We start from the raw sequence: 27524 nt of genomic DNA on the forward strand, positions 1-27524 counted from the left end.
GATTCGTATTAATTACCACACCTAGTGACTTGCTAGTTTGGCAGCTTCATCGCGGTCAAAATCCCGTCAACCGATGAAGGTACTTCCGCCAGTGTCTTCCTGACAGCCAATCAATGATGGTAAAAACATATCGTGAAAAAATTGTCAACTCAAGTGTTCTATGAGCACTAAGGACGGATGATTTATTTGAGCAGGAAAAGGCTGTCAGTGCAAAATCAACTACCGGCTCCTCCCCCTTTCCCAGCGGTGCCCAGTGGGCTAATTAGAGGCGCCTCTAATCCGAGGTGCAACACCTAACCGTGCCACCTGAGGGTAGGAGCACAATTTGCAATTCTGTCATGCATGTTTTAGTGGCAAAAGCCTTTTTTTGCATTTGCCCCTTTTCTTTTATCCCTCTCCCGGCGGTTTCTCGGCCAATATGGCTGCCGCTGCGGTGCCGTATGGTCGCTGCCACGCTCAGGTGATCAGGTGTCATTATGAGGACATTTTGCTACACTAATTAGCAAAGCTGTTGCGTAGCCTCGTCACTCGACTGGAGGCCGGCGCTCTCATCGGCCTGACGTGTGCCCTCGCACCGCCGCCGCATTGGCGCCGGGACACCTCATTTGACTTCACCTTCACGGAGAGCGCCAATAAATCAGAAATGTTTTGATGCTCAAAGAGGACAAATATACAAAGTGGTTTCTACCACCTTGGGAACAGCACCAATAACACAGCAAGCGGTGTTAGGGCAAGGGCAAATCTGGGCGGGAGCTGACGTTCTCCAGAGGCGGCCGAGAGGGACGGTCGGGCGCATCGGTGCAAGTCATCAGACGAAGCAATACGATTTCCGCCGATGCTTTTAACAGCGCAGCACGGATGTCGTCGGAGAGTGCCGACCGGTCGGCTAAAAGGTCTCAAGTGTCCTTATGCGCTCTCTGTAGAAGACAAGATGGTCTTTGAATTTTTTGGACACCATTGCTTCCTCTGATTCGGAACACACATTGAATGGAAATTATCTCATCGAAAATTTCAATGGGAAATCAACACGCTGTAATACCCCACATTGATCTTCACGTGTGTTCATTTGGGTTCTTGTCATGATGGGAGCCTATTACACTCCTGGTGCGGTTGCTCTGTGATCTGAAACACACAGGGAGCCCCCCCCCCCAACCCCCAATCCTGTTGTTGCCTGGGGGGGGGTTCCCTACCATTGCAGGCGGGCTCGCCTTTGATACCAGCAGCGCCCGTTAGATGTCTTGTTCCAGCACATTAGTTCCAGAACTGGCGAGGTCGGGGTGGCCTGTACGTACCTGCATGTCAGTCAATCTGCACAGGAAAAAGAACAAGGGGTGGCTGCTGTGGTGTGATCTAGACTGGGGTCAAAACACATGTGCCACTTCCTGGCAAAGAAAGTCGACAGCATAGACGCTTACTTTGCTTTAAGCGACTCTAGCCACCTCTTTCATTCTTTCGACGATTGCGGTACGTGCCGAGGGAACCGGAAGCAGATGCAGATGCGTAGCATGCGTAGCGTGAGTAATGACCTTTGCCGTGGAAGGCGTAGCGCGTGAAACAGAAGCGTGGAAGGCAATCTCGCCGCAGAGACGCCAGCGAGAGGATGCGACCAGTACGCGGGAATAATAAATCTGTCTCGCTGGCAGGCAGCCAGGCAGAGTGTAGGGCAGGGTTCAGATAAAGAGAAGGATAGGAGACTTGGAAGGTGGCCATTTCTCATTTTTCCCCCTTTCCCTTCCGCCCGCCCGCTCTTTTTATTGTCGTTGCCAAGATGGTTCGCCAAAAAGTAATGGAAACTCCCTTGTAGCTGCTATCCCGTGCGTGAAAGAAGAAGAGCGGCTCTGTATTTAATTGCGCGTTTCTCATCTATCGCTTTACTGCACTCTGACTTGACCTTCTTGTTAGTTTGCGTTTTCTTTTGCGATCCATGCATCCATTTTCTATAGACTTTGTCAAGGGTGCCTAGACGCTTGTCAGTCAATGGCACATCCATCCTTGTGGGATTTGAACCCAGAACTTATTGACATCATGTGTCAAGCCCAGTTTCCAACATTGCAAAAATGCTCTGGTGCTTTCCATCCCATCGCTGTCGCAATATGGAAGCGGCCGCTGACCTTGGAAGGACGGGAAACACACGCCTCCCCAAACATTTATCATCACAACATAAAAGCTGAGCACATTGCCCTGCAACGGGTTCCCAAAAACAAGTTGTCCCTTGGCGCCTCCCCGCCTCCCTCCTTCCCTCCCGTCAGAGCCCCGAGGTTCGTCAGAGTGCAAAGGGAATGAAAATGCTGACACAGCGCGCCTCGTTATTGCCACTCACATCTCAGAGCTGTCAGGTTGGCTGCACGATGGTGACGTGGGGGAAATTGAACAGACTGCTTTCCGAAGGGCACCTCCCCCCCTCCCTGCAACCACCACCAATCCACCAGTCATCACCTGCCATTTTTTTTCCCTCAACAAACGATGGCAGTTCTCCAACTAGATGCAGTGGTGATTGTGTTAGGGGCGGGGCTAAGAAGCTTTTATTTTTGCTCTGTTTGACTGGGGGAGCGGTGGTGGTGCAACCATGTCATGTTTGCAACCTAAACCTTTTGCTCCATCTAAATTTTTAGTTCTGCCTTTTCATATTCAAACCTCCACTTGCCCATATTAAAGCTTTGAGCAGAATGACGTACCAAATCCTTGAGTTGTACTTCCAGATCTAGATGTTTCTCCTGGAGCAAACTTGTCTGACAAATACAAAGAAATGTTTTGTAAGTCCACAATAATGCACGCAGATAAACACGTGCGACATTCTCCCCCTCGCCTGCACCACCTGCTCACCCCCAGCATCCAGCCTCTTCCCTGCAGCTCATTGGGGATTAGGGAAATTGCCTGGAATGAAAGAAATATGTTCTTTGATGGGCCTTTTTCATGCATATGGTGGCATAGGCACAGCTGGAGGTTTTGTGCCCCAGCCAAGCAAAAAGGCTTCAGCTGCGGAAAGACGGAAAAATCCTCGTCCCGTTTGGCGGGCTATTTTTAGCCGGTGCCTGCTTCCGTTTCTTTGTGAGATCCGTTCGAGTAGGTTGTCCGCCGCTGCCCAAGTTTACCCGCTTTGGCAGCAGATGTTTTGTGAATCGGTGGCGTCTCACCGCAGTCCTGCCCTCCTTTCATCTAATTGGCTCTCCAAACAGCAGATTCACTGGAACATTTTTCCCCCTTTCCTGACGTTCCGCCAAGTGCTCACGGCTTGGCCCTCGACTGCGGCTCACGCTCGAGTGCGTGGCGGCGGTAATGAGGCCGCCGCTCAGGCGTGGGTGAGTCCGGCGGCGCAGGTAGCCGTCTGTAATTGTGGCCGCTTGTTGGAGGCTTGATGCCTGCTGGTTGGCTCCATAAGATCATTGAACACATTCAACATGACGCTTGTCACCACCGTATGTAAACATGATTTTTTTTCTCAATTATTTTCTGCGTTTGTATTGTACAAGTTCATTCCCTTTTTTTTTTTTTTTTTACATGATTTTTTTTTTTTTTTTTTAAAGCATTTCAGATGGTGTCTTCCATCAATAACACACACAGCTTAGTGTTATCTTCATGTACCTTATGCTGTGTCGAAAAAAAATCAATTGACTTCATTAAAAGCAGAATGTTAAAGATGCCGTCGATGGCTCGTTTTCACCAAGCGTGTTATCTGAATGCACTTTTAAAAGCGTGGAAGAAAAATGGAGCGCTGATACTTATTGTGGCAGATTTTGTTGGCGAGCTCATTCTCATTATGCATTTCCTCACCTTTGACCCTCAGGCTGCGGCGGGTGTGTGTTTAGGCCAGCGTTAACATGCTAAATATATTCTATTATTGCACGCCGAGACGGAGGCGGTAGTCTTAACGCAAACAAATGAGCAGCCTCCACTTCACCTTATTGGCTCTTAATGACTTGTGTGTAAACACTCTATTTTCTGCTTTTTTGCTTTTACGAGCCACGGAGAGTTTTTTTTTAATAATCTTTCTTTTTACGTGCTGTCGGCCTCCTCCCTCTTCCTCCCGTCATTTTTGCATGCCTCTCGCTTCACTCGGATCCCTCTCGGCTTTGTTTTAACCACAGCAGAGAGACTTTGATCATGTGCAGATGTCTTATTTTTGGATGCGTATTTTTAAATGTGCACTAATAACCAGCACAGAAGCAGATGTGGACCAGAAAAAACAAAAAAAAAGGATGTGTGTGTTTTGTTTGCGTACGTGTAGGCCTGGTTTCTTCATTGTGGAAAATGACACCGTTCTAAGGTCAGAGCGCAATGCGGCCCGGCCGGGCCCGGCCTGGCGGAGCCAATGATTCGTCGTCCGTCGTGTTGCTCCAGTCAAGTCGAGGATGGAAAAGAAGGGGTGGCCGAGCTGTATTTGTAACGTGCCAGAGGAACCACAAGCGGAGCGGGCCACTCGCTTCGCTGTGGTCTCCCCCCCCTGGCTAGGATGGCCGGCGTAAAAATAACAGCAAAGACATCACGGGCTCTCGTTTAATTACTGCGATGTGACCCAAAATAAGCCGGGCAGGATTTTGCGCGGGGGGGGGCATGTCATTATAACAAATATGCATCTTGTGTCCTTTGAAGTTGACTTTTGCATATTTTAGCAAAGATAATTGGCTCAACATGGACCTTGCGCTTTAGATGACATAAACAAGTTGAGTGATGTCACCGTGTCATCTCGCTCGCCTTGCTGAAACTTTATTGTGTCTATCATGTAGATAGAATATGGAAATATGGAAATGAGCTGTATATTGGGGAAGTTGACGTGTCTCATTTCAATAGGGAGCTAATTTCTCTTATCTTCTCAGTCCCACAAGTTGGGCCGTTCACCTTCCCATTGTGTAGATAAGCGGCCGCGGCAACAACTGCAAATAAAATCCCTGCCGTCAAGCGCGCAAGGTCACAGCTCCAGCAATTAACGGCAATCTACTCAACGCGTAAGCTTGCCAATCTGGAGCAAAAGCGGGGATGCGCAGTTCCCCGGGATGGTGGCGGCCCTGGGGGGTGCTATCGGAATTGATTGGATATCCTTACTTAGGAATGACCGGGGGGGAGGAGGTCTCAAAACGCTTAGTACGCTGACCTGAGAGAGATGAGGCCAGCGTCCTCTTGGATATTTTCCACGCAAATCCACTTCTCCGCAGCACTCCACCTCAATTCACTTGAGCTCGAGCAGCCCGCCTGAGGGAAGAGATGCATGAAATGAGATGAGGGTGGTGTCGTTTCCTCTCCCTCTTTGCATCTCCCTCTCTCTCGCTCACGTTTTTTTTTTTTTTAACTAGAAAAGCAGCATTATGGCCAAAGCGTGGTCATGGCATGCCCGCCGCAACGCGCGGCTAAATAGCTGTGGAGAGTCAGATGGAATAGTCTGGAAAATGCATCTGCGACTTTGCTGAGAGTAGGTATCCTGGAAATCAAGTGTCTACTATTCTTTCAGAAAGTGTCAAGTCAAGAGAATCCTTCTGAATTTTATGTGGGAATCACTGAATTCAGCAATAATTAGTCAGGCTCGTACTGTGGCTAGCTACATCAGCTACTGCTAGCTTGCGTGTTTTCACGTTTCAGATTTCAGATGGGCGTACCTTACACTTGTGTTTATTTATTTATGTTTTTAATAGTTGAAGACAAATCATGCAAGTGTTTTCTACGCATCCATTTTTTCTGTTCTCACAATGAGGCTGAGCTAGCGTAGCGTTTGTGTACGCGAGCGACTACGCTAACCACCTGAGAGACTTTGAAGATTTGACCACCTCCTGGCTCGGTCATTGTACAGTTTGTTTTACAAGTCTCTCCGCACAGACTTTCAAAACAAACAGAAAGAAAGCGAGTGAAATACAGCTTGTATTAATCTACGCCTCCGCGGAGCAATTCCGCCCGTTTCAAATCATGTTTTTCAACATGCTGTGTCAAAGAGCTTACACAGCCCACTGAGTTGGCAGGAACAATTTGATTCCCGCCTCAGCTTTTCATGTCACCCTTAATGGAGAGAGCTACGACTTATTATGTTCTCATAATGGAACAGGACCGGGCTCTACGTTCAGGTAACGGATGACGACTTAAAAGCAAAAAGGCAAGATTGGCGGAGAAGATTTGGACATTCAGCCTTTGGGGGGTTCTGTGGACATTTCCTGGCATTCCCATCAACCAAGTGATGCAGTCTAGACATGCCATATGTTCATCCGTATAGAAATAGCCTGGCATCGATTTCTGAGCAGGTGGCACAATGCGCAGACATCACCAACTGGGTCCAAGCTAATGTGCTGTACAAACATCATCTGGAAAAAGTATCATCCATGTGCGATGAAATGTAGAAGTGCCGCAAAGAAACAATCCAAGTGTTGGCTAGTCCATTCCTGATCCGACTCCAGTTGCATAACAAGGTTTTTGTACCCTGGTTCCGTAGAGCTCGCGAGTGCATGTATGTGCACGGGAATTGAAATTGTTTCTCTTGGCAATCTTGATGGCTAATAGGGATCCATCCGCCAGGCATACGGCCAGGCGGGGTAAAGAATGAAAAATGGTCAAGGTTGAGGGAGTGCATTTCCTTGGGAGGTTAAGGGTCGGGAGGATTAGCAGATGTCAGAGGGAGAGGTGACGCAGGGAGAGAAGTTAGCCGTGCGCAGAATAGACTCATGGGAATACAATCGTTGCACTATCGTTTATCATATGGAAGCATTTACAATGTTGCTTTCCTGTTTTACCACCCACCGTCTTTTCAATTTTCTGGAAGAAACCCGGCATCCAGTAGAAACAAAGCATTTCCCCCTGTCTGCTATTGATACCACCCCTTAACTATTTCACTGCCAACCCAGTTAATATCTTTGACGTCTGTAACCGTCAATGGCACTGAATGAGTTAATAGAAATGCTCTTTGGTTAGTTAACAAGTATATTAAGTACCGCTTAAAATATAACATTCGCATGTATGTGTGTAACTGGTGGCTCCGTTACACTTGTTGATAGGGATCCAAGCAAAAAAGAGGGCAAATAGGTTTAGAACTAATGCCCCTAATAGGATATCTCCTCACATGTTCTGTTGACTCCCCAATGACTCACTTTAAAAAGAATCCCACTAGATGAGGAGTTAATATTTGTTCGAAGGACACCCAGCCGGCTGGTGTGTGCTAAAGCCCAGCTGGGATTCAGTGGGAGCGCAGAGCCAGGAAGAAGCGCAAAACCCAACCAAATCAAGTCAACGGACCCGATATGTCATTTTCGAGAGGGTTTTGCGACGGTCGTAACATGAGGTTATCCGCAACGCGAGTCCTTCAGGGCGGGGTACTTGGCACCAGATGGACACCGTTAGCGAGGAGCAGCTGAGAAGTCCCTTTGCGGGCATAGAACAGGAAGCAAGGCCTCCCCGCAGCTCCATATGGAGGACGGAGTCGCGCCGTGTCGTATCGAGGACTCGTTAAACTTTTATTTGCGGTGATCCTTCCGCCCTCAACAGCTGCTTTATCCCCCGTGGTCGGAGGCCAGGTCCCGCTCCTTTACAGCCCTGACAATACATCATTTTGGCATCCGGCCCGCACACCTGTAAGGATACCAGCCCGACAAAATCGAAGGCCTCGAGGAAGGAAATCCAGACGGTCTCCATTTTGTTGGACCGTGTCCCGATAGCGGCTCCCCGCCGTGGTTCCGATGGCCAATCTGTTTCTCAATGTGGACTCACTCACGTTTAAATGTGTTGGAAAGGTGATGAACATGTGTTGAAAAGAGCCAGAAGGTCCTTTTTATTTTTCTCCAGAGGCATTTGATGACATAAGAGGCTGTAAATGACTCTCAGTAAACGCCATGCTTCAGCAGTTCCTTTTGTAATTACTGGCACAGGCCGCGCAGCAAGTCTTGGATGTCCCTCAACCTCTTTTTCTTGGACTTTCCCAACTTGCTGACACCATGTTTCTTTTGTCTGCGGGTGAGCGTGTGTTTCTGTGTTTGAAGCCTTCCAAGTTTTTCCAGCGTCTGACAGATTTAGCTTTTTGCATGCGCATTACTGACATGGAGTGAATTTTGACTCGGTTGCAAGTGGCACAAAGATTTCTGCTTCTGATGGGTGATATGGGAACACGTCACCCCCATCAGGGGGTTCTTTGCTCTGGCCCCAATGCAAACAGGCCATGTCATCCCTAATCACATGAAAACATCAAAGTGAAATACTGACTCCCCATTTTTGTTATACTGAGAACTTTTTGGTGTGGAATTCATGAGGCTTGACCTCGTATTTCATTGTCATCGTCCTCATTCACAGTTGTACAGAAAGCGCTGGTCGTCCCTGCCAAACCACACACAGCTTTTTACTGTTGAAATAAAAGCTGCAAAGCAACCAGAAGTTGTTTAGAATCCACAAGAGTGTGCTTTTCGTCCACTTTGGACTTCCTTTATGATTCAATCTTTGAACTCGAGGTAAGATCCCTGGTGGAAGGAACCTGGTGTGTTATTTGAATTATTTTCCTTGACAAGGAGCTGAAGCTCTAGAGAGCATTCCTGAAATTGTTGCCCGAGTGAGTCAGGGCTAATTGTTATTTAAAAATGATGTTGTGAAACGGATTCCTCCCCTCGCTTCATGTTCAGACCCAGCGGAAACCACCAAGCAGACTTTGCACGACCGTGTGGCCGTGACATGTAATCAAGTTTGCATTGACCACGCCATGTTTCATTTACTAAATCAAGCTCGGGATGGATAAGGAGGACACAGTCGTCCAAATAAACACGCATGTCCTTGGATTGCTTCATTCCTGCAATGGTTAACCAGTTTGCCCAAGTGCTCCCAAGCCCCGCCCCCTCGCCTTTGCTTTTGATCCGTTGTATTGACGTCAAAAGTTGTTTGCCAAACAGTCGTCACAAAGTGAGAGGTGTTTGTTCACCGGCCGGTATTTAAGCGGCTAAAGAAGTGACGGCGGCTTCCTCCGTACCCCAACCCCCCTCTCTCTCTTCCTTCCCCTTTAATTGGCGGATGGGGAGCCCAATTACCCGCCGAGCCCCCATCATCTGCTTCCATCTTCGGAGCACATTTTCAACCAGCCGCTATTACGCTGGCCGCTATGCTAGGATCCGGCTAATGAGAAAAAGTGCAGCCGGGCTCATATTCCGACGAGACCACAGTTCAATTAACGGTTACATGACGGCTAATAATGTCTGGGAAACGAGGGGCAATCATCCGTACTTGTTTTCCTTCTTCCCCGGTCCGGCTTTTAAGAAAGGACATGGCTCGCTGGCCGGGCCTTGTGCAAGCGAGTGTTTGTTTTGCCAGCTCGTCCAGAGCAAGCTCCTTGTGTTTGTTGGCACCGAGGGCAGAGCGGGACCGGAGGAGCTCCGGCCTCGGTGCCGCTGACACTGAGCGATTGGGTTACCTCAGCGGTCGGTCGCCGTGGATTTTGGAAATGGAAATTTGGAAAAAAGAAATGGCTGGCATCTATCATGGCCCTTTTCCATGCTGCATCCGTTTTGCCTCCCTGAAGTTGATTCTTCTTAGGAATTATGGTTAAGGGTTAAGATTAGGCTTAAAGTCATGGTGCGGTTTGGAACCGATTAGCCACATTTCCTCAAAGTGGCTAATTCCAGTTTAGCCACATTTCTTCAAAGGGGCTAACTCCAGTTTGCTTGGGGTTAAAGAGCTGCTAATGGTTAGAAGCTTCAAGTGAGGGATAGAGCCATTTGACAATGTCTAAACTGTCGAGTCGGCTAAGTGTCGGGTATCGGGCTCTGTTGCACTTTGGAACAACCAATTTGGTTTGCTACATTTACCCTCATCCATCCCGTTCTCTTGAAGAGATTAGTTCAACTTAGGGTCAGGACCAAAGTCTGATACCCGTGAAGGACATTCAGTCGAGCTAGTATTCGGGGTCGAGGTCCGGTCAGAGGGCAAGTGTTAGGTCAACCGAGGTTCCGGATTGAACTACAGCTTCAAATGAACAGTTCAATATGGAACTGGCATGTGCACGGGGTCCTCCCTTTTCCTTTTAGTCGTACCCCAGTGGTCGCCATGGAGATTGGATGGCAATAGGACTTGTTTCGAGGAGCAAATGCAGGGTCTGTAATGGCCCCCATGGGGCCCATTCTCCTCCTCTAAACTTGCGCTGCGAGAGACCTTGAGGTGAGAAACGGCAAGCTGGCATCTCCATCTGCATCCCCGGTGACTCACCTCATCTTCCACTCCAGCAGCCGAGCGCTCGCCGAGGTGCAATTAGCTCGCCGACGCAGAACTCGCGCCAACGTGCAGTCATTTGCAGAAAGGAAGCCGCGGCAGCTTGTGTACACAAATAATGTGGCAGGCGGCCATTGCAATCTTCACTCCTTTATTTATCCACTTACTCATCCGTCGGGTCACTTAGCTTTGCTTGGCGCCCTCGCTCGTGACACATCATCAGATTTAGCGCACGGCTAGAAGCGCGTCGCCTTTAGCCCTGTGGCTTCCCTCGGCTTTTATCGCCAGTTTTCAATCGTTTATCGGCGGGGGGAGTTGCCTCGTTGTTTTGGTTCACTTCTTCGCAGGACTGTTTGAAGGAAGGAAGGAAGGAAGGAATAAGAAATGGCCGCAATGATTCATGACTCAGTTTTAGCAGTTTAAAGGTGTCAGGCTCTTAATGGCGGCGAGGAGATGGAGGGAATTCCGCGGGTTTGTTAAAGTCTCACAAAGAATGGCTCGTTTTTGTGGCCTTCAAAGTGCCATTTTTTCCTGTGGGTCTTAAGGGGATTAAGAGTTTTTGCCAGGCGGACCGGAGCTTCAAGATGAATGCGTGTTGGTTTCAATCCAAGATGGTCATTATCATTCCCACATGGTGCCTCCAGATAAAGACCCCCCCCCGTACCCCCTCCGCCGAAGCCAGACGGTTTTGTTTTGTGCGGCGTTTTGTCTTTTGTCTCGTCATTTTTACAGAAAATGCGATAGCGCTGCCGCCTCGGGGGCCTCGAGGTAAAATACGCCGTCTCGTTTGCAATATCAATAAATACATCACATCCTGAACTATACGAGCGCTTTGAAATACATCCGCACGGCAATTATGTTTGTGATTAATCCTCCCGACGCCCACCGGAAAATTAATCGTGCCTGATTGTGGTTGTTGAATAAATAAAGCCTCTTTTTCACGTTTAACACAACCCCGTTCTCGCTTTCCCGCCGGTAAAAGAATTCATTATTTGGCGTTTCTTTTTCAGCTTGAGCTGTGGACTGAAGTATTTGATGCAATTTTTTGTTTTTAGCCCGTAGAAAACATTTCTAGACATGGATTTGACACAATCAGTTTTCTTTCAGCCTCTGTATAATCCTCCCCCAGCCTTCTTAAAAAAAAAAATCATATTGACCCAGCTATTATTTTGGGACTTTAGCCAAGACTCCGACTATAAATGTTTTTCCATTTGCTGTTTGTGTTGCCTTGGTAGCAAATCATAGGCTTCAGAAGCTTCTCTCACATGGATTCCCCTAATGGTCATCTGTGTCTCATTCTTCTCCAATCGGAGCCCAGGCGCGATTAGTCTTGTCAGTCAGCAGTAAAAGCCTTCCGGCCGCCACCCTCCAATAAAAGCATTTTCACTCATGGAGGAAGCCCTTCACACGCTTCTCAGTAAGTGTCATGCACACTTGGTGGAAGCGGGTTGAGATGTTGCCGCCAATCTGTGCTGTGTTGGGCTTGTACTGTTTCCTCAGCTTTTGCTTAGAAATGGATTTTCCGCCAAAATACTATCAATTAGAATTCAAGTTCACCGCCCAACTGTGCGACCATCCAGCATGCATTTTCTGAAACATTTTCTACCGTCCATGGATGGACCACTGCAGTCCATTTATCTTCATCAGCAGAGGCCTCCTGATCCCCAGGGGGGGCCCTCCCCCTATTTCTGCCCGTGTCGTCTTCATTGCCTCTAACTTGCCCCGAAGGCTTCGTGCATATTCTCATCAAGCCTTTTCCAGAGAAGCACCTGATGACAGGTGGAATGGCTTCCCATTAGACCCAAGCCGTTTGCTTTTCTCATTGCTAAGCGGACAGTGCCCGAGACCGACTCCAGTGCACCGGAGCGTACCGGAGGCCCGAGCCGGGGATATTTCCCCCAGAATGGTCCGGCGTGACACGAGACTGAAATGGCAGGCAGAGGCCAGTTAATGGGCCTGTCAACACAGGCGAGCTCACTCGGAGTTTACCGCTTCACCATCATTTTCTCCACGTGTGCACTGTGTGACTACGTGCAGCCCCGGCCTCTCATCACTCAAGCTGAATGGATGTCAGGCTGCGGGAAAATTAGACCGTCTCCCCCACCGTGGTGGACTGTCACGCCGGAGATGGAAGGGGGGTGAGTGGTCTGGTCCCATGGCCCCCCCTCCCCACCTTTTCTTTTTATACAGGGCACCAATTTTGAGGCATTTTAGTGTTTGACATGCTTTGACATCCTGTCAGAAAAGCACAATGACCTACAAACAAGAGTGCGTTGCATTGAAAAGGTATCAGGGCGCCAGGGCAGAAGGCCGTCACTCTGGTCTTCACAACAGCGGTGCTGTTTGTTGTTGTACTCTGGTTAAATGAAATAAAATGAAATAAAAAATCAAGTTCTCTTAGGAACTCCAGATGCTAAAGCTAATCGCTAATGTTAAGCATGACTAAATAACAGAGCCGTGATATACAGCGGTGCCGCCGGTCGTCAGTTCTTGAGTAAATGATCAATTTGTTCCCATTGTATTTAATTTTGTCGCTCTCTGGGATCAAACGGACGGACACTTAGCGGAAGCGTATCTTGTTGTTTTACGATGACGGCGATTCGCCGGCTCCCAAAGCGTCTCTTTAGAAGAAGTAAGGTTACCCTCGCCTTTATTTTATGAGGCTTTTATAAGTCAGCAGTCGCCTCCCCCTTCTGCCCGCCATTACGGGTCACCTGGCGGCATCCCCCTCCGCCCCGCCGCCAGTTAAATGTTTAAAAGGCCTTTTCCCCCCCCTTCAGCTTTTATTGTTTGTTTACCTTTTATTGTTTTAGCATGCCTGTAATTTATATGGCCTTTTTGAATATTATTGCCTTTGTCCTTTTTTATCCTTTCTCTTGTATCTGAATGGCTTTTTACTGTTGTCGTGCACTCAAATGAGGGCCAATACCTGAGCAGATGCTTGGATTCTTATTTACGAGTGTATTTTTTCCCAAAGCCGCTACCTCCCTCATATATTCCGTTTGAATCTTTGTCGAGCCTCTGATCTTCTCGTGTACACAAGGTCTGCTCGCCCTTGCAGATAGAGACACTTTCACAAGCGCCATAAATGTTGCGTTGATTCACGTCTGGTAATTCCAGCGCGTGTCCACGGGCGAGAGCGGACGGGCTCTCACGATCTGCTCGTTAATCGTGAGGCGAGGATGTTCGGTGTGGGGAAAAGGTCCTCCAGGCTCCATTGATTTCACCGTCTCTGTGTTGCACGCTGTTGCCAGCAGCTGTTGTTGATGTCCAGAAAGCCAAGTGGGTCCGTGCAAGGTGGATTGTGTGTACGTGTTCTAGAAAAATCTGGCCACCCAGCTTTTTCCAAGCCTTTCAATTTGTAGCATTGGGAGATGACGAGATGGAGACGAATGGCTCATTAGGATTTTATTAAATGGCTCTTGATGTCCAACGCAAACAGTCGTGACCCACGTGCCCCCTTCTTAGCACCCTGTGTCCGGGGGAGCCCAGGGGGGGTGAAAGGTTAACTGAAACAGTTAACAGAGCCACACCTGACCTGACCCTGCTGTGACCCGAGGTCACGATATGAGTCCTGACTAATCCATCATGCTAGAACCTTACACTCTGCAAAAGGATGGAAGGCGACTTCTGATCAAATTTGTTCTTAATGTTGCATGATTTAATCACTAGTTAAATATCTGACTGACAAACTAACTCGCCTCCAATCGAGCTAAGTGACTAGCTAACAAGATCCCTAGCAATGTTAGCAACATATTAAACAAGAGCAAGCCTACAGTGTTCAGTGGCAATCTGACTAACTAACTGACTAACTAGCTCATTATCTAGTTAAATGACTAAACTAGCTTGCTACCTAAATAATTAGTAGGTCACTGATTAGCTAACAGTGACCGCAAACTTTTTTATAAAGATCTGACTTATTGACTTGGCTGCTCGATAGCGAGCTAGGTCGGTCGTTAGTTAACTCATTCACTGCCAACCCAGGTAATATCTTTAACGTCTATAACCGTCAATGGCACTGAATGAGTTAAAATTTTGTGTCACTGCTGTGTCGATATAACCATACGCTGTACTTTGGAAGCTCATTCAAAGAATTTGTTGCCGCCAGCTCGGTTCAGCCTCGCGACCGTACGTCTGGTCGCAGATCTTTTTCTTCTGCCCCGAGGGAGTCTCCTTCCACTTCATCCTTCAGCTGTTGCCACCCGGCGGCCAACAGAGGAGCCCATATTGAGCCACTCTTATTTGGCCTCACTCCATCCCACCGTCGCCGACGCTAATTACGCTACGGCTCAGAAGGTAATGGATGAGGCCTCGTTAGCGACTCCCACATCACGGAAAGACTCGCAAACGGCACATCAGAGGTCCGAGCCGCCCTCCTTTAAATGTCAAACCGGTGGGTGGAGGGGGGGGGGTCTGTTAATTGCCCGCACGGTTGCCGAGCGCACCACCAAAGCAGACAGACGGGCGGACCCCTCAAACCTCAAGCCAAACTGCACAGGCGAGCTTAATCCATGATTCAATGATCAAATTAGCACAGCGTCTATTTTTGGTCTCTCCTCAAACCAAATGCTAATGTGATGACATTGCAGAAATTAGCGCTCTCTCTCTCTCGCTCTGTCTCTCTCGCTCTTCCTATAAACACCGAAGACCATTTGGAACTATTAAGAGGAAATATGATGCTGTCGGAAGCTTTGCAGTAAAACGGCCTGACATTTCAACACTTAATGACTTCTTGTCACAAAATTAGCCTTGTTAATGCTGGAATTCATTGTGATTTCATTGTCGTGCCAAGTGATGTCAGATAAAAAACATCTCAAATCCAGTCTGCCCATCAAAAGCACACATTTGAAAGAAAGCCCCAATCCAAAAACGGAATCCCATTAGAATTTACGATCATTTGTGTTTGATATGCTAGCGGCTGAGCACAGGAGACAACAAGGCGTCAACAAGGAGATTAGCCGGCGCTTTAATTGCGTGGTGCTTTACAGTGAGCCTGTTTTTCACCGCATCGATCCGCAGCCAGAAATCATAATAAGATGCGGGAGTACGAGCGATCCCTTGTTACTGAAGGAATGACGTATCGATCGCGTCTGACAGGCGGCCGCCTAGCTGATCAATGGCGAGAAAGAGGAGAGGAGAATCTCGAGGCTCGTCAAGACGATGGGAGGGAAATTAACTCATCAGGAAAAAAGCGCAAGATGGATGGACGGACGCCTGGTATCGCTGCGTAAATCTATACGGCTACTGTAGTCGGCTTATCGAAAAAGTCCAACGCGTCATCCGGCGACAGGTACTCGCTATGCGGCGCTTATAATGCGGATGTTTATTTTCCCGTTTAGCGGGAGTTCTCGCTTACGGGCAGAAGGCGATAAACAGCAGGCATCTGGAATTCGCTTTTAAAGAATAAACAAGGCAAGACACACCATCCATCCATCTCGATGGTCCACCATCTGTCCGACTCCAAGCCCAGCCTCGCCCGTGCTAATTAATAGCCTGCGTGTTCATTTAAGCGTCGGCCATTAATGAAGGTGCCGGCGTTCCGAGGTGCTCGACTCAAGACGAGCGGCCATTAGTTGTCTGGAATGATTCCACTTCAGAGCCTTTGCTAACTTGACGAAATGCGCCTCGCTTGTTGATGCCCCCGTCCGTCACCTGGGTTGCATTTAACCCATGTAATTGCCGGCCTAAATAGTGCCACGCATTTAGAAAAATATGGCCGAGCAGGAAGCCATTATGCTAATAGCCAGTGAGTAATTTGTTGATCGACTAAAAGTCAGGTGAGCCTTTTATTCTGTGAAATTATCCACCCTAATGACGGCTTTTTAGTCCGCCGCATTTGTTTGTTTAGCGTCTGTGCAAAACAAAACACTCGGCACCACCCCGGCCTCCTCTTCACCTCGACCGCCATATTTAATTCAGAAGCAGAATGACGATCGCGGGTAAAGGGCGTGGCCATCTTGGCCCACTTATCAAGCCAAACATAATACGAAGACACATTCGTTCATGCAAGACACTTGGTGGAAGTTGTCATTGCCAGCGAAGGATGGAAAACAACATCGAGGAATCGCTCGTGCATGAGCAGCTGCCGGCTCTTCATTTAAAAGGAGCATGGTGTGGGTTTTTTTTTCTCCAGACACGCTTTATGAAATAAACAACTCTCTTGGTGTGTGTGCTATCACAACACCAGGCTGAATAATGGAAGACGAAGAACAACCCAAAAGCACTCCGGCTAGTTTGTCCCTGTCTCTCTCCTGACTCACATTGAGCGCCGGCGTCAATAATATCGGAAAAGAAGTCACTCAAATCGAGTTTGCTGTTCAATAATGTTAATGGGAATTGAAGATGATCAGCTAAGTCTTTGCTAATCAAATGATATCAATCGCTGTCACATTGACAACGCTTCCTAATGAACTCCAGCCATTGGCATACATTGAATTCCAAGTCAGTCAAGCAGAGTTGCATTAACTAGCGGAGAAAACGAAGGGTTGATGTGGTGCCATGTGTCGCTACAAATTTTTTTGATACCGGGTCATTCGCGTTGAGACCAATATTTTGTAAACAAATGAGGGTGGATGCTTTATTAAGATGCAAAATAGCAATCATGTGACGCCAACTAGCAAATAGGATGCGAAAGGCTCCCTGGCGGGAGGAGGCGGGGCTATGCCGTGCCAGTCAAAGAATACCATTTGAAATGTGAGAATCCCGGCTTTCCGTGCTAGTTTCCTTCACGTTCTTGTTTGCGGGGAGCAGCGGCGGCGCCACGTCTTTGACAGCAATCAAAGAGCTCAGACTGGTGCAAAGAAGCGCCCCCGTTGCGCTCGGGAGGCGTTTGAAGGCACGGAGAAGGCGCCGCCGCCGCCGCCACCTTCGTTTCAAGGGAAGGAAACTTGGCTGTGTGATTGCAGAGTCTTTATTTCTGTTGTTTACCTCAACGAGGCGCATCTGCGGCACTGTGAAGGGTCGCGACACCGCCCTGCTGTGGAAATGTGTGAATAATTGAGGACCCCCCCTCCCCTCAAAAAAAGGGCTTACTAAATGTCTGTAGATGTTGGATGCAGAAGCCCCATACGTGCCAGTTGAACTGATGACCCGTGCATACATGGCTCCAACCAATAAAAGCCGCTAATTGGCTTCTGCGGCCAGTGCAAACCTACAAGGCGCTTTCGTTACCCGCTTGTTCCGAGAGGCTCGTATAAAACACGCCGTTCTTTGTACGAACGTGCGTAAGCATACGGACTCCCGCTACGTGGGATGCGGGGACCCCCGCCGCGTCGGGAATGGCGTCTGGCGCGTCACCCTCAAACAACGACGTGGCCGTTAATGGCTCCCTGGCGTCGTCTTCTCTGGGGTGAGGCATGACCGTTTCAAATGTCACCGTACGCCTCCGACCTTTTAAGGACCTGGAATTAATCAGAGGAAAAATTGCGCCTTCCATCCTAAATGGCAGGAAGCGTCACCTTTGATCCGAGTCTTGATGGAATCGTCTGTGCCATTGAGCGGCAGCCGCGATGTAGAAATGGCCATTTAGGTTTCCGTCCCCCCTCGGGGGGCGAGGAACACATTATCCTTTTAAGATACGGTGCTCTCGTGTCTGTGTAATTTATAGCTTTGAAGCATCTAATGTGCGAATAAAGAGCTTCGTTTTGGCCAAAGGCAAACATTATCGGAGCGTCAAATAGTTGATTGTCTTGGCGGGTTCAAACACAAATGGTGGAGCAACACATGTTGAGAGACAATGCAGCAGAACTCACAGGCAAATATTTTACGATCTGTTGTGAAACTCTTCTTTGTTTGTTATCGCTAAGTCTGTGTTATACTGCCCCCTGGTGGCTAAGGTCTACAGACCAGAAGGTTTTGTCGTATATTATGTTCGATTGCTAAGTTTGAGCATCGACTAGATGGATGGATTGTTTATTGTTAGCCATTGCGTTAATGGTGTTCATGTTGTTGCCAGAAAACAAAATAGTAAAAAAAAAAAAAACTAAGCAAGGTCAGTTGTTGAGCAAATGTCTTTGAAGATAGTACAGGTCTTCCCGAAGTGAGTGTGCTCTGTTTGCAGCGTGTTTAATTTAAAAGAGCAAGCAATTAGTATTGATTCATAGCTGTCTCCAGATAAGATTTACACCAGATAACAATCATGTAACGGAGGCATGATTCCAAAAAGTACCGACTAAGCACGCCAGCCATCATTTTAATGACGTATAGATTGCCGATGACACAGCGTGAAGCTCTTCTCATCACTCCTCTTGCTTCAATGCGGTTCATCATCTCCCTCGTAGCCTCCCCGCCCATCCTCAGCATCCTTATCGATGCTCTCCGCTGGTGGCAAAATATTTTGATGTTGTACTCGAGAAGATGTTTTGTGTGAAGGTAACCCCCCCGCCATAAATGAAGGATTACTGTCTTCTTTTTTTCCAGACACATTTTTCCACCCGGTGTTTCGGACCACATGTATCTGTTGTTCTACTCAACCTAAGATGGTGGTGACTACTTTCTTCCACGTTCTGGCTGAGTGGTCGCAGCCCATTGAATTATTTGCTAATTGTCAGCTGGAATGGCTATTGATTGTGCGTTGGGCGTATGGACGGCCGCAATCTGGCGCAATAAAAGGCGGCACTAAAGCCTTGTGAAATGGAAATGCATGCCGATGATGCGCAGAGAGCGCGAGGATCTCCGCTGCCTCGTCCTTGCCGTGTAGGTCACGAGATCCCGTCCTTTCCGCCATCAATACTGTTGACACAACTCCGGCCTACACGGAGCTCCGGATTACCAGTCGCCTCATTAGCTTTGTTCCTTTGCCTGAAAGATTAACCTCGTGGAGACGCAAACAAGCGCGACCTCGAGTAACGCAATCGGACAAGTAGGAAAATTGGCATGATTCTGTTTGTCTGATGTGCTTTCCGCCGCATAACACAGCCAGCCACAGCTCCGTTAGCTTGAAACCATAACGCTGCCTTCAAACATTGAATTAAAACCTAACTGAGGTTTACAGTGTTCATTTGAAAGGCTAATCTGAACAAAATCAGGGTTAATCTGACTTCAAATTTAGAACTAGTTTGTCTTATTTGTGTTATCCCCACATTTGTTGTTTGTTAGCAAAGCCGCGCACTCACGTTAGCTTACCTTGTTGTGGTTCCGCCTCCGCTTTGAATGAAATCCTCCCGTTAGCGTGTGACATGGGCCTGGCGTAAAGCTAAACAGTATGCAAGCGCAGCGAGCCAGAGAGCCTATTACAGATGCGGCTAACACAATTACTCGCACCGTAACGCAATTAACGCAAATTGGATTGCCAAATAAGCGAGCGAGGCCTGTCACGCCGCCTCCGCCTCCCGAGATGTAGCGGCCTCAGTGGGACGACGCCAGGGCCAGTCGCAGCTGCGATAAATCTCCGACTCGTAAACGGGAGTGAATTTGTTGCGTCGTTGCTGTGTGCTGGCGTGCTTTCGTATGTATGTAAATTGATTGTTTGTGTACGCAAGTGTAGTGTGGCGGTGATTCGTCACGTCAGCGGTGCTGCTTGAAAGATTTCAACGTTTTTTGGGGATGAGTCTGTGCTCTCAAATATCTTTTTCTACGAAAGTCCGTTTCATCTCACAAACAGCAAAATCGGTCGTTGACAATTTTGTGCTCATTAGAGTTCATGAGAAAAAAAAAAATGGCGTTTTGCTTGAATTAGGACAAATAGACTTTACCAAGGCAAACTTTTGCACAGGAACCCTACTTGTATAATATTTGCTCTCCTCCCAGAGTTCAGATCAATAAAGTGATCAATAAATGTCTCCTCAGGTGATTTAGCACATCAACTTGAATCCAGGCTTCACAAGTCTTCGGGTTGGGCTATAGTGACCTTTGGTGTCTCATGGACTGGATGAGTGAAGCTTCTCGCCATATGGCCAACGTCTCGCCACTGAGCTACAGTGGAGGTGTTGGATTTGACCCTCTCGGCCGGTATCGATCCAAGGGAAAGATGATCCGAGCTCGGCAGAGGGCTCAAAAAGCAACCCGCCCCTGCGCATTGCCGCTCGTAAAAAAAAGCCGCAATTGTGTATGATTTACAGCGGCATGAGCTCGGTTTTTTTTTTGTCTTTTAAGATTTCCATTTGCTGCCTGTGTCGCGCAGCCAGCTCTGTATCTGCAGCACATGAGCGCACATGGCTGATGGGTGGGGCTCTGTCACAAGCTGCACAAATGCTGCATTTTAATCCTCTTTGTATCTCCACCGCATGCAAACATATTAGCATTAAAAAAGCATTTTGTTTTTGCTGTTAAAGCAAAAAAAAAAAAACTATCAATAATCCTCAAAAATGTATCAAGCTGCAAGTTTGTCGTGGTGGTTTAAAGATGTTATTCATTCAGTCATTTGTTGGTGCTTGGCTCTCAGCCCTTCTTCCCTCTCGGCCACGGTCACATGATCACACCGGCAAGTCAGAGAAGAAGCGCACATCTCCCGCCGAGTGCTTCATTAAAACGCCGACTGACACCTTTTTATAAGCTCCTAACTACTCGCTCGCCCCTTACTGCCAATCCAATTATGGAGCAAAACAATAAAAAAGGAAAAGACGCAGTGCTGTCAAATATAGGCTGGCGCATAATTTAAATTGATAGCGGAAAAAAAGGGGGCCATTAATGGTTACAAGAAGATTGACGCAGAAGACTCCAGCAAGAGCTGCTGCAGGGCTTTGGTGCTCGTGTGTAAAGTGTGCCACTCACCTTATGTACTGTACGCGTGTGTGTATGTGTGTGATATCCATTCTGTTAAACAGCACTCCAAGGATTATCCTTCCCCGCGGAAGGTCAATACCTCAATATCATTGGAGTGAACACACTGTACTCATGCAAGCTATTTTAGTTTAATAATGTCAAATCTTATTCATCCAAAATACACAAATATGAATAATATAAGTGCATAATACAATATTACCACAAGAGCTTGGGTGCCAGCTGTACAAAATAAATTCAGAGATTTCTGAATGTGAATGTTTATCTCTTATTCCATGAGCGCGTTATTAATTGGAATCTCGTCTTTTTTGACACAAACTGAAAATTGGATTCATCCCCCTTCAAATAATATTCATAATTTTCAAAGGCAAAGGGCGCGCACTTGATGTTCGCTATTGTACATTGTACGCTTCACGTGCCTGGTTATGAAAGGCAACCCGAGCTAATATGGTTTTCATTTCCCCTTCTCCGACCTGCGGGTTCACGCAGACGTCATAAATAGAATCTAGGCTCTGGGTTGGAGCTGACTGGTCTGGCGAGTCGACTGTTTCCAAGACGACCACTTCAAAACATGCTAGCCAGCGCTAATTCAAAGTGACACCCTTGCCCGGGACTCCCGAGACCAATGAACCCTAAGGCCACCAAAACAGTATCGCATTTCCTCGATTGTATCACTTGAGGGCAAGCGGCATGGCGACAAGGAGAGAGAGGATGGCGTATGTTCCAAACTCTACAGTGATGTCAGCCTCTCCAGAAGCTAATGTAGCATCAGTCTACTTTCGCTAACAGGCTAGCTTACCTTACACTGCCTTCAAATGTAGCCTCCAAAAGATAGGTTGGTGCTTTCATTTCAGTCTCTTCAGCCTCAAACATTTGTAGGAGTCTTTTGAATTCCATCCTGCCTTCTCACGTAGGTTTACATTTCCGTTTTGCTCGACTTCCTCTTTTCCCCCCAAAGTACAGAAGGCACCAGCTCTGTAACAAAATCTGTGCTGCCTTCCCGCCAACACTGGCAGGAAATCAATCCCTGCCCTCCTCTTCCCCCATTTTCCTCCCATCTTCCTCCCGCCTTCTGGCTGTAAAGTGTCCACTCCAGACTTGAGCGCAGCCGTCACGCTGGGCGTCGGGCCTTATCGGAGTGGGCACAAAATCCCGCGGGCGCATTGTTCATCAGTATCGGCCAGCTCGGCATTCGGCGCGCCCAAGGCACGTGCCAAGCCAAAACCCGTGAACCAAATCGGCCGCCCCCCTCTCGAAAAACACACTTGTAAGCGTCAACGAGAAGTGATGATGCGGGCGAACGCATCCTTAACCGTCGCCACGATGGCTGCGGCGCGTCATTATTTATTATGCAAATGAGTACCATTTGCGACTCAATTAAGTGATGAGAAAAGCTGTCGCTCGCCGTCTCCCTTTGTTTCCCGTCTTTTTCTTTGCTTTTCAGCACATTACGGTAATGAAGCCATTACTTCTTCAAGTGAATGCTAATGAGTTTTTAGCTAACATTTTAATGAGCTATACATTACTCCAACGCAGGGATTAGGCTGCAGTGTGAGCATTTGCTGCCTGCGAAGGGGAGAGGTCCATTAAGACTTAATTATATTGTTTCTCAGGAGTGACATTAGTTTTTGTTTTTTTGTTGTTGTTTTTTTCTGGGACAGGCCTGCGTAATCAAAAGCTTCAATTACTACCGCCATCATGAAGACCAATGTCTCAAACGTTTCACACCAAGCGCGATCAGAAAGTTAACGGTTCTCCAAGTACGACTTCCACGACAACATTCAGATAAAATAGGCCAAAAAGTATCAAAATTGATTTTATTGTAATACACAGTCGGATGATGGTTGTTCGAGTTCGTCAATTATTCCTTTAGCTAATGTGGGCGGAGCCAAATCTGATGATTACTTGAAGGATTTGCCTTGGAAAAAGCACACAAAGGCCCGTTGATGGCTGCACGCATTTGTCTTTATTGTCCAAATGGGCAGAATCTGTTGTTTGCATTTCACACCATCCGTGTAAACAGAACCTCTCGAGTCTTCCTCCGCCTCGTCGCTTTGACCTTGAGCGAGCATCCTTCTCATCACACCGCCTTGTTGTGTCTATTGTCTCGCCTCTTTTCCATCAAAGTGAATATTCTCCTCCATCTTCCCTCTGAGGCATCCGCGTCTATAAAAGATGCCCATTTCATAGCATCATATCGGCTCCGCCTCGTGAATGTCTCCCCGTCAGCCGAGCGCGTCTTCTCTTTACCGCGTTTGCTGCATCTTATCACTAAAAAAGTGACAGTGTTATTTACGGTCTCTGGGCCACGATGGAGGAGGATGGCGTCGGGAGATGCTATCGGGGGGCTCGGTGGGCCGCGGTTCATTGAGACGGCATCTGCAGTCAGAGTGATGACTCCAAATGATCCGGGGCGGTTTGTGTGGTGCAATATGTAACCCTTCTGTCCACTTTGAAAAGCCCTGTGCGGGTACGTGCGTCTTCTTTTTAATCCTCAAAACACGGCCTTCTTTTGTCGCAACAAACGTGGCTAGCTACCTAGCTAGCTTTGACACAAGGATGTCAGCGAAACTACTTATCACAGGTTAACAGAACTTATCACGTATGTTATCATAACGTGAAAGCTACTGCGTCAAAACATGGCCTTATTTTGTTGTAGGTACGTGGCTAGCTAGCTAACTAGCTAGCTTTGATAGCTAACTAGCCTTGACACAAAGCTGTCAGCGAAACTGGGAGTTAAACTTTTCTCAGGTTAACAACAGAACTTAGTGAGGTAGGGGCAAACAGATGAGCCGCTATTAGCTGCCGTTAGCATGGAGCGCGAATAGCGACAGCGCGCTGGTGTGGTTTTTTTTACTGACATATATACGGGCTGCCTCCTCTCAGGGCGGAATTGAAAACAACGTATATAATAGCATTCTTTGTAAAAACTCCACTCCAATGAAATGATACGATAGCTCCGAGCTACCTCTTTACAGCCGGTCCAGGTATTGTGTGGCGCTCGCCTGATTTTCCAATCAGAGCATTACGCTCGCTGCCGCAGTATGTCCCCCGGGCTTCCGAGCGGCCCGGCCTGCCTCTCTTGTTTCTTAGCCTCCTGACCTGGCAAGAGTATCTCGAAAAGCATGCACGGTCTTTTGTGCTGTAAACTGTAAGGCGGGGGGAGAAATAAAAATACACATATGTTGTTCTATTATGGAAAATATACTCCCAAGTGAGGCTGATGCAACGATGTGCCAAATTTAGTCAATTCTGCATCTTGTTCAAATTCAGTTATCTCAAGGTCAGGGGTCACCAGCTTGGCCAACAAGGCCTGCGACCCTCACCACCGACATACTACGTCTATTTTTTTTTGTTTTTGCATGTTGAAGGTGTCCTCTGTGAACCTGTGCTCGAGGTCCTATCCTGTGACCAAATGGCTTTGTCAGCACTTTTCTTGGTAGGAAGGATGCCTCGGTCGAGGCTGCCCACTCATCTTACTGACGGGCAATGTCATGGCCACCGCGTGAGTAATGTTAGGTGTGGCACAACTAATAGCTGCATCTCCTCCACATTCTCCATTTTCCACTGGTTTTCTTGTTGTCCCGGTGCTTTTGTATCATCATTTTGTAATGATGCAAACATTGCGTGGGAGTCCAATTTTGGCAGGCAACCCCCACCTGCCCCTTGGGCAGCTCCGCAGTGTCTCCAGTTCAAGGTGATGTTGCAGAGGAACTGCCTTCTTCAAAGCAACCCACTCCTCTCAGAAAAAGGCCTAAAAAATGTAAGGCGATTAGCACTTCTCAGATACGGCTCCTGTTTAGCCCGAAGCCCGATCCGCCGATAACGCTTGCCAATACGAGGAGGGGGGGTCAATGCAACCAAATATATAAATATTAATAAACCAAGAGGCAGAGTTTGGGGGGGAGCAGGCGGCTCTCCTCGGACTCAGTGGGAGGCAATGTGTTGTTGCGATTGTTTCACGGGAACGCAATTATGCTTCATCTAGGTCTGGATGCCTTCAGGGCCACCAAGCGGGAGCGCTGTGAGAGTTCCAAGTACTTTGTTCTTGGAAAACAAAAGCCAGAGAAAATTTCAGATTAAGGCTTCAAGGCGGGGTTACGGGTTGCCATCTGGATTTGAATACAATTTGGTTGTCACATCAAAGTCTGGGTTTGGGTTTTCATATTTTCCTTTTCACCAGATGTTGGCTTTACTGCCAAGGCTCGGGTGCATCTCGGTAGATTCGATTAGATTAGATTAGCGTTCAATCATCCACCTAATGTGTGTTTGTGACTCGACTCCCTTGGGTGCCATCAGGACGGAATGGAGGAGAACAATTAAACGCAAACAACATATTGTGTGTGTGTGTGTGGCCGTGCTTTTAACCACGGGGGTTCATTCATGGATAAAGCAAACAAAAGTGGAGGAGGGGGCGGGGTAACATACGGCAAGAGGGGGTCGGGGACGGGGCTGTGGCTAATTTCCTTCCACGTCCTGCTACCTTCGCTGTGTTTTGCGTGGAGTACCTTCATTTGCATTCCAAGTCCCCTTTTCCAGCCCGGCGTAATTGCCTTGAAAGCTTCCCCTCGCCTCGACCTGCTGGAAATAAATACGAGGCGCGCATCTCCGCCGAGAGGCTAAAAAGGGCGCGGCCGCCAGTTATCCCCTCTTACAAGCGCTTTGGAATCGACATGAGGACCTGTGGCCGCCCCTTCATCAAGCGACTTCCAACAGGCGTGGACAAGGCACTCTTCATCCATCACAGGCGCAATGGGGGATTCCCCAAGTGGCATTCCTGGGATTAGTGGGGGGGGGGGGGGGGGGGGGGGCAATTGAGAGGCGCGAGAGGAGGTCAGGGCGACCCCCCCCACCACCACCACCACCTTCCCCAGAGTGGCATTATGGATTCCTTAAGTCCTTATCTGAACCTTAGTTAGGCTTTCAAACGAGGGGTTCGGACAAGGTTTCAATTTAGGGTTTGAAGTCAAGGTTAAGGTTTCAAACCATAGCTGGGGTGCAAATTAGGGCTTTAACTGAGACCTACTAGCGATAGCAGCTATCGATATTGTCACTACCATTTTTTTTTTGCCGGAGTCTGTTGAAGGGGGGGGCTTGGCGTACGTGCGAGGCCCTCGTTAGCCGGCTGCTCGCGGGCTCTCCGTCTGTGTTTGTTCTGCACCCTCCGCCGGGACGCCCATTAGCTCCAATTAGCTTTCCCGTAGCTCGCCTGGTCCCTGTGAAGTTGAAGCGGATAATTCAACACTTAAAGGGCTCTGAGAATTCATCAAGTCTTGGATGAGCGATTCATCGATTTTCTCGGTCGATTGGTAGATATTAGTCGATTAGTGAGACGTGATGTGAGGAACTCGTCGACTAAGCTAGCCGCACGGCTGAAAAGGTTCTTTTCGCTTCTTGCCTCGTAGTGCTGCGTGACGACTTCCGGCAAAACCCGACCGATGTGGTGGTGGCGGCGGGTGAGCCGGCCATCCTGGAGTGCGTTCCTCCCCGAGGTCACCCCGAGCCCACCATCTACTGGAAGAAGGACAAAGTGCGCATCGAGGACAAGGACGACAGAGTGACGGTGAGCGCCCGAGCGAGCCCGACCCGCTCCAGGTCTGCCGACTCCAAACTCACGCCTCGTCTTGTCGTCGTAGATCCGCGGAGGCAAGCTCATGATCTCCAACACCAAGAAAAGCGACGCCGGCATGTACATTTGCGTGGGCACCAACATGGTGGGAGAACGGGACAGCGAGACGGCACAAGTCACCGTGTTTGGTAAGATTGATTTCCGCTCGTGATCTCGAAACATCGACATCCACCTTTTTCTCCGTTGACAGAGCGACCCAGCTTCATCCGCCGGCCCATCAACCAAGTGGTGTTGGAGGACGAGACGGTGGAGTTCCGCTGCCAGGTGACTGGAGACCCCCAGCCCAACGTTCGCTGGAGGAAAGATGACGTTGACGTCCCTCGTGGGAGGTAAGACCATCTTTTCACCTTCCAAGTGGCCCACATTAGATGATCAACCAAGAAGGGCCAGATCCCAGTTCAGTGATTTGTCCACGGGAAAGGTATCATGGCTTGACTTTGATACGTATGAAAATGACATAGAATAGACAATTTTGCCTTTTGGAGGAGGCAAGCTGGCGCTTCAGCTGAGCAAACAAACACGGCCGTGAGCCAAACGCATCCCCCGTGCCAGGATACCATCGGAGGACCTATTCAATTGTTTTTCCGTGGTTGCAATTGCATAAGAACCCCGCGGGGAGTTGCAAACAATTAAAACGACAATCTGGCACATGTCAGGGAAAAGATCCATAGACGGGAAATGAAGTTGTCAAGACATAACAGATGCTTTCTTTGAACGGCCCGCTGATCTTATATGTTCCTCAGCGCGTCTCATTACGCGAGGACTATTATGGGAAGACGGAAAACAAAACGGCAGCGGAGGAGGCGGGGCTTGCATGAGACAGCTCCGCCTCCTCAAAACGGGCTGCGGACCTTTTGGGCTATTTTGATGGCGTCTTAAACATGCCAGTGAAAAAATAAGAATGGTCCTCTTTGAAGGGCAGTTTTTTTTATCTCAGTAGTACTTTCCACAGACAACGGGGCAGGAAAGTGCTTCTGTTGTCTCTGCACTTTCTTCGAATCACTCTGCCAACGATGTGTTGGATGAT

General features: G+C 48.3%; 1 protein-coding gene across 6 annotated transcripts in view; it reads left to right on the plus strand.

The window, feature by feature from the left end:
* robo2 (roundabout, axon guidance receptor, homolog 2 (Drosophila)) overlaps positions 1-27524 on the plus strand; it is a 155782-nt gene that overhangs the window by 97327 nt on the left and 30931 nt on the right. For all 6 annotated transcript variants that reach the window (XM_088379990.1, XM_088379986.1, XM_088379989.1 and 3 more), the window contains 3 exons: positions 26274-26431; positions 26505-26625; positions 26688-26826. In XM_088379990.1, the coding sequence (XP_088236116.1) occupies positions 26274-26431; positions 26505-26625; positions 26688-26826 (418 nt within the window). The remainder of the gene's footprint in view (positions 1-26273; positions 26432-26504; positions 26626-26687; positions 26827-27524) is intronic.

The sequence above is a fragment of the Syngnathus floridae genome, chromosome 7, assembly GCF_059516105.1.
Source record: "Syngnathus floridae isolate MCC-2025c chromosome 7, RoL_Sflo_1.0, whole genome shotgun sequence".
Classification (NCBI taxonomy): domain Eukaryota; kingdom Metazoa; phylum Chordata; class Actinopteri; order Syngnathiformes; family Syngnathidae; genus Syngnathus; species Syngnathus floridae.